The sequence below is a fragment of the Coregonus lavaretus genome, assembly GCF_964263955.1.
Source record: "Coregonus lavaretus genome assembly, chromosome: 22".
Taxonomy (NCBI): domain Eukaryota; kingdom Metazoa; phylum Chordata; class Actinopteri; order Salmoniformes; family Salmonidae; genus Coregonus; species Coregonus lavaretus.
Window position 1 is genome coordinate 21,655,291 of NC_140009.1, and position 12,715 is coordinate 21,668,005.

Here is a 12,715-nt window from a genome sequence, read left to right on the forward strand (position 1 = left end):
TCTGGACTGGAGGAGTGAACTGTAACACAATGCTAGTTATACTGCCCTACAAAGGCAAATCACAGTAACTACGAATTTGGTCAAACATATTTGATCTGTTGTAATAGTAAAATGTTTATAATGAGGAGCAACTCTCCAATTGTAGGCTACAGGAATTATAGCTAGATAGTTGCTGTATTCATAACTGTGGCACTTTATTGACTGCTGCTAATTTCTGTGTGCTTTTTTGTCTTCCCCTTGTAATTTCTCTTCAACAAAAGGCCTAGCCATGCTTCCCTTCTCTGTTGTCCTTTTCCTGCTGTGTGCCACCCCTCTTCCCACCCCCTCTGTGGCCCTGCCCTTTGAGCAGAAGGGCTTATTGGACTTTGGGAAGAGCATCGATGTAGAGGGGCTGATGATGATGATGAACGATGAAGAGGAAGGCTCAGCGGTTGAGGAATACTATAAACCAGAATACTATAAACCAGAACAGCCTACTTGCCCATTCGGCTGTCAGTGTAACCAGAATGTTGTGCAGTGCTCTGACTTGGGTGGGTGAAGAGATACAATGTCATAATTTCATAATATCACATTGTCTCCAAATTATTCTTCACACTGAACATACAATTGTTAATGTGTAGCCAGCAGTCACACTGCACATCTGCACGTTGCTTTTTAGTGCTACGTGGAGTCATGGCCATCTGATTTCTTCTTAATTATATGGTGACAGCTGAGCTCACACATAAACAACAATATATTGTATGCGTACAAACCATAGCCCAGAGCATTACTCAGCATTGACCAAATTACAGTATGACGATAAATTCTAACTCGTGGATTTATCCTGATATAACCTTAAGAGTGAGAACACACTGTGTGTGTCTGATATTGTCATGATTCATAGATTTTTATGAAAATGTAAAGCAACAATAACACAATATATTATATTGCAACTGATTTGTTATCATTGTGAACTGACAGAATGTGGTAAAGCATGTCAAATCAAGCAGGTAAGTGCATCTCGTAGTTTCTATCCGCAGGTTTACACTATGTGCCATATGACATCCCCCCGGAGACCAGGCTCCTGGACCTTCAAAGCAACCAGATCACTGAGATAAGAGAGGATGACTTCAAGGGACTCAGTAACCTCTATGTGAGCACAAGCAGTCAAAACACAAATGGTGGAAGAGAGTTCTGGCATTTCAATAGAAAACGTCACTTGTCTGTCTTTGCTTTTTTCATCGTAGCGCCCCCTTTCAGTATCCTAACTGAAAAGATGCATACTTTTAATGACGTGTCTTCAAATAATATATTGTAGAATGTGTGGGTTGTTCTTGAATTGCGTTGGCATTTCCGTCCCTTGCATTTGCAACCATGAAAAGCACTTTAAAATGACAAATAGTTACACATCATACATGTTTTTGTTTGTATTGAACAAAGTCCTTTATACTGCAAAATGTATGTTTATGCATTGTTTAAAGTACTTAGGGTAAGCAAATTGGCTTGTCCCAGTAGTGATTTGTAGAGTTGTGGTGACATGTTTTGGAGATTTAGAGATATCCATCAGTTATTTTCAATGATAGAAAGTGAACAAAATTAATTAACAGTATTGTATAGATCAATAAAAACAAAGAAGCTATTAAAATACTTTTTTTTACTAGAATAATGTCTCTCCCTCAGTTGTATGTCATTGGTGTTATAGCCTTGAAAATCACTCATTACAAAGATTTACAAGGACCTTCAGCATTCCCTCCAGTGGCAAACTGTTATCGGGGGAGGGGTATATATATTAAATAAAATTATTAGCTAATCACACCCTTTTACTATGTTATAAATTTAAGGATTCCATTTATAATTTGGTGTGTCTAAATCAAAAGTGTCACTTGGTGTTACTCAATTCAAATGAAGGAAATAACATTGTGAGCGAAAAATCACTTTAGTAAATTATTTTTTAAAGGGTTAATGAACTTACATTTGAGGATCTGTGGCCTCCATTTAAGAAAATCCTCAATAACCAAAAATGTCTCATTGGTGTTAGCATCATTGGTTTTACTACTCCTACTGGTGGCACAATGTTATCCTGACGGTAACACATATTTCAAGTAATTAAGCTGCCATATTAGCTGATGTAGAATGGAAAGATGTACCCAAATACATTTAAATAAAACGTTCATTTTTTCCAAAATGCCATGCCTAAATGCCACCGCAATTCAAGAACGACCTGTATATAACACACAACTTTTTCTATAATTGTAATGGGCTGATTCTTATCTGTGTTTGAATACATAATGGTTTAGTATTACATTGACAACATTGCTTGTATCAATCTGTGAGTGATGGTCTATATCTATTTTGGATTGGGGTGGCTGGTCTCCTCATGACCTATGCCTCCTTTCTCAGGCTCTAGTGTTGGTGAATAACAAGATCTCCAGGGTGCACCCGCGGGCCTTCATGCCCCTCAAAAGGATGCACAAGCTCTACTTCTCCCACAACCAGCTGACAGCCGTACCCAAGAACCTGCCCTCTTCCCTGGTGGAGCTGCGCATCCACGACAACCACATCAAGAGGGTGGCGGCCGGGGCTTTCTCTGGCCTGGGCAGCATGAACTGCATTGGTGAGATGGCAAGCTATAGTTAAGAAAGACCTTAGGCCAGATGTACTATGTGTTAGCACCAGATTTAAAGTTAGCAACTGTTTTTTTTCTTCAGTTTGGAAACACCAAAACACATCTAACATCTTAATGTCTTTGAAGTGTAAATCTAGCCGCTTTTAGTACTGGAGCAGGTTTTGGCATTGACTTAAAACACATACTTTTCTTCCACAGAGATGGGGAGGAATCCTATTCAGAACAGTGGTTTGGAGCCCGGAGCCTTTGATGGACTCAAACTTACCTTCCTTCGTATTTCTGAGGCAAAACTCACAGGCATCCCTAAAGGTAGAAAACATGACAACCTTTATAATACTTTTATTTGGAGTGTTCTGCAAAGCTGCAGGGCAATATTTGTTTCATTGCAACTTCCCACACATTTCCACTGAAAAGTCCTTTGAATCTACCGGTCACCTGTTTTCCCTCACCTTCTAGATCTCCCTGAGGGTCTACATGAGTTGCATTTGGATCACAATCAAATTCAAGCCATTGAACTAGAAGACCTAAGACAATATGAGAGTTTGCACAGGTATGTCTGGACAAGTAGCTTTACAAGAGGGTGTTCAATGTCCGAGAGTTTCTAAAAGTCCATCACATTATGAATGTATGAGGAGTTTATGAATGCTGTAGATGTTCACTACTCATCTTCAAAGGCAAAAACATATAATTAGAAAATAAAAAAGCATATAAGTAACAACAGCATAATGGGAGAGTCATTGTTGAAGTTGCACAAAATAAATTATGTCTGGTATCATCGTGATAGTAGCACCCTCTAGTGGGTTTGCCCTTCATTGTCTCATCAATCACTCGATTTCTATGTGTGTGTGTGTGTGCGTGCGTGCGTGTGTCTCTGTGTCTGTGTGTGTTAGGTTGGGTCTAGGCTACAATCATATTCACCTCATTGAGCATGGCAGCCTGTACTACCTGCAAAACCTGAGAGAGCTGCACCTAGAGAACAACCGGATCCCCAATGTCCCTGGAGGCCTTGCTGGAATGAAGTATCTGCAGGTAAAGTGTGGAGGGGGGTTGTGAAGCAGCATCAATCACATCGACATTGGTGATTTCACTTGCTATGTTATGTTGTGCTATGTTATGTTTTTATGTTATGTTGATAACAGTTGATATATGTAATGTTTTTTAAAATAGGTGGTCTACCTTCACTCCAACAACATCAGCCAGGTTGACGTGAATGACTTCTGCCCTAACGGCTTTGGTGTCAAGAATACTTATTACAACGGGATCAGTCTCTTTGATAACCCAATCAACTACTGGGAGGTGGTGCCGGCCACCTTCCGCTGTGTCAGCAACAGGATGGCTGTACAGTTTGGCAACCACAAAAAGTAGTGCATGAGAGGCACCAGCTGCAGAGGAATACATGCAACTCAGATACAAAATAACTAACTTTGTAACACAGTTAAAAAACAATTCATTGATAGAAAGAGCCTGATGTATGGTAAACGATAGATAACTAAAACATAACTGAAGTCTGTTTTGCATGCATGGAGTGGGTGATATTGTATGTTGGAAAGAAATTGGTCATCCATATCATATCAATCAAATTTAATTTCAATAAGAAAAAAAGAAAAAAAGTATGTTACCTTCAATTAAGCTGGTCCATAGCAATTTGGGATTCTCTGTGATTTTGTTTGTTTGTTTTTGTTTTATCTCAACTGACCTGACAACTGATCTCAAATTCTGGATATAGAAGAACAATACAAGCTGACAGTTGAAAGCACCTTCAGAAGAATTGATCAGCTTTATAAATGTTGTTGAAAAAAATGTGTTGTCATGATGTGTTTGCATTCTGTATGGAGTTGAAGACAGAATATTGAAGATTATTTAGAATATATTTTGCATACCTTTTTTTTTTTTTAATCTTGTGATTCCCTGAACAAATGAATGTCATAACAGGGGTTTTATTTTCTCACTCTCCCTGCCTGTTTCATTAGGCCTACTCTACGATCAGAGCAGGCTGCAGACAATGATCAGCTAGGGAGACATCAGATTTTCAAAAATTTTATGCTATATTTATAATTATATAAAATATATGGAACACATTTTCCACACAACCAATAAGCAAAGCATACCGACTTCTGGTGCTTCAATATCATGGTTTGCGTTTTCAACACCACAATAAATAGACTATGTCAATCTGGACAAACAGAACATACATTTACATTTACATTTACATTTACGTCATTTAGCAGACGCTCTTATCCAGAGCGACTTACAAATAGGTGCATTCACCTTATAGCCAGTGGGATAACCACTTTACAATTTTTTTTTTTTTTCAATTTTTTTTTTTTTTGTGGGGGGGTAGAAGGATTACTTTATCCTATCCCAGGTATTCCTTAAAGAGGTGGGGTTTCAAATGTCTCCGGAAGGTGGTGAGTGACTCCGCTGTCCTGGCGTCGTGAGGGAGCTTGTTCCACCATTGGGGTGCCAGGGCAGCGAACAGTTTTGACTGGGCTGAGCGGGAACTATGCTGCCGCAGAGGTAGGGGAGCCAGCAGGCCAGAGGTGGATGAACGCAGTGCCCTCGTTTGGGTGTAGGGACTGATCAGAGCCTGAAGGTACGGAGGTGCCGTTCCCCTCACAGCTCCGTAGGCAAGCACCATGGTCTTGTAGCAGATGCGAGCTTCAACTGGAAGCCAGTGGAGTGTGCGGAGGAGCGGGGTGACGTGAGAGAACTTGGGAAGGTTGAACACCAGACGGGCTGCGGCATTCTGGATGAGTTGTAGGGGTTTAATGGCACGGGCAGGGAGCCCAGCCAACAGCGAGTTGCAGTAATCCAGACGGGAGATGACAAGTGCCTGGATTAGGACCTGTGCCGCTTCCTGTGTAAGGCAGGGTCGTACTCTCCGAATGTTGTAGAGCATGAACCTACAGGATCGGGTCACCGCCTTGATGTTAGCGGAGAACGACAGGGTGTTGTCCAGGGTCACGCCAAGGCTCTTCGCACTCTGGGAGGAGGACACAACGGAGTTGTCAACCGTGATGGCGAGATCATGGAACAGGCAGTCCTTCCCCGGGAGGAAGAGCAGCTCCGTCTTGCCAAGGTTCAGCTTGAGGTGGTGATCCGTCATCCATACTGATATGTCTGCCAGACATGCAGAGATGCGATTCGCCACCTGGTTATCAGAAGGGGGAAAGGAGAAGATTAGTTGTGTGTCGTCAGCGTAGCAATGATAGGAGAGGCCATGTGAGGATATGACAGAGCCAAGTGACTTGGTGTATAGCGAGAATAGGAGAGGGCCTAGAACTGAGCCCTGGGGGACACCAGTGGTGAGAGCACGTGGTGCGGAGACAGCTTCTCGCCACGCCACTTGGTAGAGCGACCGGTCAGGTAGGACGCAATCCAAGAGTGAGCCGCGCCGGAGATGCCCAGCTCGGAGAGGGTGGAGAGGAGGATCTGATGGTTCACAGTATCAAAGGCAGCAGACAGGTCTAGAAGGACAAGAGCAGAGGAGAGAGAGTTAGCTTTAGCAGTGCGGAGAGCCTCCGTGACACAGAGAAGAGCAGTCTCAGTTGAATGACCAGTCTTGAAACCTGACTGGTTTGGATCAAGAAGGTCATTCTGAGAGAGATAGCAAGAGAGTTGGCTAAAGACGGCACGCTCAATAGTTTTGGAGAGAAAAGAAAGAAGGGATACTGGTCTGTAGTTGTTGACATCAGAGGGATCGAGTGTTGGTTTTTTGAGAAGGGGTGCAACTCTCGCTCTCCTGAAGATGGAAGGGACATGGCCAGCGGTCAAGGATGAGTTGATCAGCGAGGTGAGGTAAGGGAGAAGGTCACCAGAGATGGTCTGGAGAAGAGAGGAGGGGATAGGTTCAAGCGGGCAGGTTGTTGGGCGGCCTGCCGTCACAAGTCGCAAGATTTTATCTGGAGAGAGAGGGGAGAAAGAAGTCAAAGCATAGGGTAGGGCAGTGTGAGCAGGACCAGCAGTGTCATTTGACTTAACAAACGAGGATCGGATGTCATCAACCTTCTTTTCAAAATGGTTGACGAAGTCATCCACAGAGAGGGAGGGGGGGGGGGGGGGGGGGATTCAGCAGGGAGGAGAATGTGGCAAAGAGCTTCCTAGGGTTAGCGGCGGATGCTTGGAATTTAGAGTGGTAGAAAGTGGCCTTAGCAGCAGAAACAGATGAAGAGAATGTAGAGAGGAGGGAGTGAAAAAATGCCAGGTCCGCAGGGAGTCTAGTTTTCTTCCATTTCCGCTCGGCTGCCCAGAGCTCTGTTCTGTGAGCTCGCAATGAGTCATCAAGCCACGGAGCTGGAGGGGAGGACCGAGCCGGCCGGGAGGATAGGGGACATAGAGAATCAAAGGATGCAGAAAGGGAGGAGAGGAGGGTTGAGGAGGCAGAATCAGGAGATTGGAGGGAGAAGGATTGAGCAGAGGGAAGAGATGATAGGATGGAAGAGGAGAGAGTAACGGGAGAGAGAGAGCGAAGGTTGTGACGGCGCATTACCATCTGTGTAGGGGCAGAGTGAGTAGTGTTGGAGGAGAGGGAGAGAGAAAAGGATACAAAGTAGTGGTCGGAGACTTGGAGGGGAGTTGCAATGAGATTAGTAGAACAACAGCATCTAGTAAAGATGAGGTCAAGCGTATTGCCTGCCTTGTGAGTAGGGGAAGACGGTGAGAGGGTGAGGTCAAAAGAGGAGAGGAGTGGAAAGAAGGAGGCAGAGAGAAATGAGTCAAATGTAGACGTAGGGAGGTTGAAATCCCCCAGAACTGTGAGGGGTGAGCCATCCTCAGGAAAGGAACTTATCAAGGCGTCAAGCTCATTGATGAACTCTCCAAGGGAACCTGGAGGGCGATAGATGACAAGGATATTAAGCTTAAATGGGCTAGTGACTGTGACAGCATTGAATTCAAATGAGGAGATAGACAGATGGGTCAGGGGAAAAATTTAGAATGTCCACTTGGGAGAGATGAGGATTCCTGTGCCATCACCCCGCTGACCAGATGCTCTCGGGGTATGCGAGAACACATGGTCAGACGAGGAGAGAGCAGCAGGAGTAGCAGTGTTTTCAGTGGTAATCCATGTTTCCGTCAGCGCCAAGAAGTCGAGGGACTGGAGGGTAGCATAGGCTGAGATGAACTCTGCCTTGTTGGCAGCAGAACGGCAGTTCCAGAGGCTGCCTGAGACCTGGAACTCCACGTGGGTCGTGCGTGCAGGGACCACCAGGTTAGAGAGGCAGCAGCCACGCGGTGTGAGGCGTTTGTGTAGCCTGTGCGGAGAGGAGAGAACAGGGATAGGCAGAGGCATAGTTGACAGGCTGCAGCAGATGGCTACAATAATGCAGAGGAGATCGGAATGAAATGAACTAAACATCTGGAAAAGGAGAGAGCGGGGCCTCCCTCACCACAACTCCCAAATATAACTCTCCCAACTTCCACCTCAGAAACTATAATTGTTGTAAACTACAGCGGTTCGATGTTTTCTAGGAATAGACTAACTTAGTTTATTCAGCTAGCTAACTAGGTGCAGTATTATTCCGTGAAAAACGTCCGGGCACCTCGTCATAAGACGCCACAGCCAGCTAGCATGCCGGTCTCCAACAACACGGTTTAGCGCCAATACTCGGCGACAACAAACCACCAGTGTATCAACACGCAAGCAGATCATTCGTGTCCGTGTCTAACGTTGTGGGTTAGTCCCGACAGCTTGAGCGAGTCCGTCGTCAACTTATTCAGCCAGTTAGTTAGCTAGAATAGTTAGCAAACTAGCTAGCCATTGCTTTCAGACAAAGAAGAACCCCTCCTTTCAAGGCACGAACACACAGAGAGAGCCAAACTAACGTTAACTAGTCACCCATGTCCCGAATTCCTTGAACGACTCGGGCTATCAATATGTAAAAAACAAAACACAAGTGTAGGTTATGACTTACCCCTAGCAGCTACTGTTAGCTAGCCAAGTGCAAAGCTAGCCACTGAATTGACTCAGCCAGTTCGCGTCTGTTCACTCGGTCGTTCCAGCTATTGTTTACTAGTAGCTATCCAGGTAGCAACAAGCTAGCTAAATTTCAAGCACAGTAGCCACTTGCTACCTAACGTTAACGGTTCAGACAATGAGGTTAGAAAACAGCTGAATGGTAGGCAATTATTGTATGTAATTATTGTAGGCAGCCAGCTGGCGTAATTACAGGCACTCTCAGGCGTGAAACAACTATACCGTTGCTAATAGCTACTCACCTGCTAGTCCAGGTGGTGAGTTAGCTAGCTAGCTTGCTAGCTTCGTGCTACACCCGGCACAGCCGAATACAATACTAACCTACAATAATTACATACAACAACCCACGATACCTACCTACAATACCTAACTACAATCTAAATACATAGTTTAAGCCTTACTCGACAAAGCCCAAGCTATGTATAAAGCCAAGCTTACCCGACGACCTCCTCCTTCCTCAACACATCCCTCCCTACCGTGTAGGCCTATGTCATGTATTGGGATTATGCCTTTGTTAAATGTTTTTCTTGAAGAAATGGAATGTTGTTTATGTTAGGTCAAATGTGGCGTTTGTGGGGTGACGCCCCAGGGGAGACTGGTGATTGGCCAGAAGAGGGAGCCACCCATCTTTTTGCATTGTTTATAAGTAGGGGCTAAACGAAGAAGAAGTTAGAACGGCCATTGCAATCTGGGACGCCGTTCTCCGGATGTCATGACATCTGTCACTTATGCTGAAGCTTGTGATATGAATAAACCTTATGATCCAAGTTCAGTATGAGCGGACTCCTTTGTTTATCAGCAATAATTGCCAGCATTCACCCGATACGACAAATGGCGCCCAACGTGGGGCTGGTCTGCAAATCTCCTTTGCTTCATGCGTAGCCGCCAAGCTAACTCGGTCTGAAGTGCCAGAAAAGGGTGAGTTTTCCTCACAGGTTGTTGGTTTGGATGCTATGTGATTGTACACTGGAGAAATGTACCATTACGACCGTGCCTCGTGTGGCGTTATTGCTGATAACTGGGGGTCTGGCTAATCATTATAAAATTTTTAAAACAGCACAAAAGTGGGTAGAGCTTATGGATTGTTTATAGAGATGTGTTGCTTGAATAGTAAGTCAAGAACAATCGGGGCCAAGATATGTATACAAGTTAGGACATTGCAGGATTTGATAAGCCCTCGGAACAAACGAGGCGACCCATAGGGTGGGCCATAAAATCCTAAAAACGCAGTCGGTGTGATTAGGTGTGTTCTGGGGACACGAGTTTTGGAATATAAATTCTATTGATGTTACATCTCAGCTGGTGGTTGACGAAGCATTTGTCTGGAGTAGCCTCTCATAAAATATCCAGAACTCACGGCAGCCTAAAGTTAGGACAAAGGAAAAAGTAATTAAAGACGCAATGTCGGGTACATTGTTTTTATGCTACATGGTGCATACAGGCTAAGGCTAAATGCTAATGCTAAATGCTAATATGCTGCATGCTAACATGTGACCGTGGAGGTCCACTGCGATGGGAGAAAGCCTCTTAAATTATGTTTGTCTGTAGAATTTCAGTTCTAGGTTTTGTGAGCGCTGTTAAATGTTGTTTGACTATGAGGGGGAAACGGAGGTACAGCAGGACTGTTAACCGTCTATTTGGGGTTGGGGAGAGATCTAAGAATCTCCCTTCCACGGTGAAAAAGTATTTTTGAATGTATCGCGCATGCGTGGGATTTTACTAAACAACACATCTGTTACACTGCAGGGGGAGACAGGGAGACACAGACGAGGGAACAAAGAGGAGAGATTTTAACACAAATCTTATAGTTTTAAAGCGGCTGCTGTTTGAAAATGAAACTATTTGTTGAGATGTAGTGAATTTATAAATTAAATATATGTTGACGGAGTGTAATGAATTAAATTAAATGACGGATTAAAATAAAATAAAAATGTTTTTGAGCGATCTATTTAGTCCTGGGTTAAGTCTTAAAGCGAATGTGAGTGGGGGAATATTGAATATGGTTGAAATAACTCAGTGATTGCATTAACTACTAAAATATTTTCCTGTGTCTCTGTTCTTTTGTCATATGAGAGGCGCAATAGGACGATACGACAGCAGAGAGGGAGAGAAAGAGAAGGGGTGCTGACGTACACGTCACGTGACGCGACAGAGGATCGAGTCAAGGGTTTGAGACTGGTCTGGTTACAAAAATCTTCCCCTACAGGATATTTGATGTTATGACAATTTCACATAGGCTTGGCAAATACTATTTCATTAAAAATTGCATTTTGGAGGCTATGTGCATCACTGGGTTGATTGGAGTTGTGTTGGGAATCAAGGACTGACATTATTCTCTAAATTTAAGATAATTAGGTGCGTATAGAGCAAATGTAGAAATAAAAAATTGGTTTTAATTATTCATAATTTTTAATTGAGTTTTTAATTGATTTTTTATTTTAATTAGAAATGGTTTTTGAATAAACATTTTAATTGAATTTTTTCATATTCATATTTTTATTGATTTATTGGGTTGTTTGGTTTATATTAATAATTAAAGGGGGGAAGCCATAGGCTATATAGTCTAAAATAAAATAATTCACGATAATATAAAAGGGTTGTTACAATGGGGAGAAAGGACAGCAAGGCTATGAAAGTGATTACACCGGTTGATATGGAAAAAATAGTAACCCTTTAACTAAAGTATTGCTAGGTTATCCGGCAAATGAAACAAAAGTTGCCCTTCATTCTCAAACAAAAACTGATAAAAGATTCCAGCGATAAGATAAACAAAGGTATAGAGAAGGTGACAGGAAAACTAATGGCAGAAGTTAGTACACCTTTCTCACATACGGATTCAGCAAAAAGACACCCACCTTATGAGAAGGAAGTAGAGCTTAGGGATGTTTATCCTCAGCTTCCAGTGATCATCCAGCAGGGTGATTATTGCATCAGAGATGAAGATGAACAAATAATAGATAGAGGACAAGCAGAAACGACAATGAAGATGAATCCAAAACTCCAGAAGTAAGAAAAACCGAGATGTCTGGAAACTAAGAGAAGAATGAGGTTCGAGTTCAGATGAAGACAGCGATAAAGAGGAGACTAAAGGTGCTGTGTATTCAAAAGGAGTTTGTCCTACAAGGACTGGCACAGAAGAAAAGTAAGAAGATGATGGAAGATGATATTTCGAGGACAGAACTTAGAATATAAGCTTTTGAAGAATCCTGATATGTCAACAGCAAGAAAGAACAGGATCAAGAAACTCTCAGAAAACTCAATCATACAACTGGTGGAGAAGAGAAGCTTTGGTTATGAAGAATCAGAGTGAACCAAATCAACAATCACTGTTACAGCTTCAACTGAACAAGATCAAATGCAATTGTACCAGCCAAGGGGGGTACCAGGTGTTTCATATCCACAGCCAGTTTCTGGACAGACACAGAATTGGAGAGGAAGAGGACGAGAAGGCTTAGAAGGAGGAGGAAGATTTCAGCTACACTTCTAGCAACTTTCAGAAGACTGTTATAATTATGGACAGATTGGTCACTTTACCTGTGAGTGCAATGGGCCAGGAGGAAACAACAGAGAACATTTTTAAGGAAGATACAGGGGCCAGTCAAGATCACCTGTTCTCCAGGTGAATCCTAAGGATTCTAGAGTGCCTAGAAGATACGAAGGGGGGTGTCAGCTGATAGCACCGATTAGAGAAGAAGAGAAAATATCTAACAATTGAAGTAAAACCAGAGGACTATGAGAAGTGATAGTGAATAGTGTAAAAGCTTTTATCTGTGTTCAGCCTAAAGAGGTTAAACATCTCACTATGTAAAATTAACTAATTAGGATAGGGATTTGAGGTAGTAAAACAGTTACTTACTCTTAAGGTACTAATATTAGAAAATATACCTATTGCATTGTTGGGAAGAGATGCATTGTTTAAATTGAATTGTACAATAAGATGTACACTAGACGGATGTCTGGTAGAGGATTTTAAAAGTAGGGTTTTTGGGAATCATATTTGCTTAAAAAGATAATATCATAGGAAGGATGATAATCTATTAGACTGCCTATTAGACAATCTGTCTGAAAAAATAAAGTTAAAAGGGGTGACTGTTATTCTGGGTTACATTCTTACACCAAGGGATTTCAGGCTAGGC

The 12,715-nt window shown here is 42.7% G+C and overlaps 1 protein-coding gene across 1 annotated transcript; it reads left to right on the top strand.

The window, feature by feature from the left end:
- Positions 1-268: 268 nt before the first annotated feature.
- On the top strand, positions 269-4,398 carry LOC311150373 (biglycan-like; the record flags this gene model as incomplete). Its single annotated transcript, XM_084187810.1, has 7 exons — positions 269-530; positions 1,020-1,132; positions 2,380-2,593; positions 2,804-2,914; positions 3,062-3,155; positions 3,496-3,634; positions 3,773-4,398. 7 exons carry the CDS (start codon positions 269-271, stop codon positions 3,968-3,970), a joined length of 1,131 nt encoding a protein of 376 aa, XP_084043936.1. The 3' UTR covers positions 3,971-4,398.
- Positions 4,399-12,715: the final 8,317 nt, after the last annotated feature.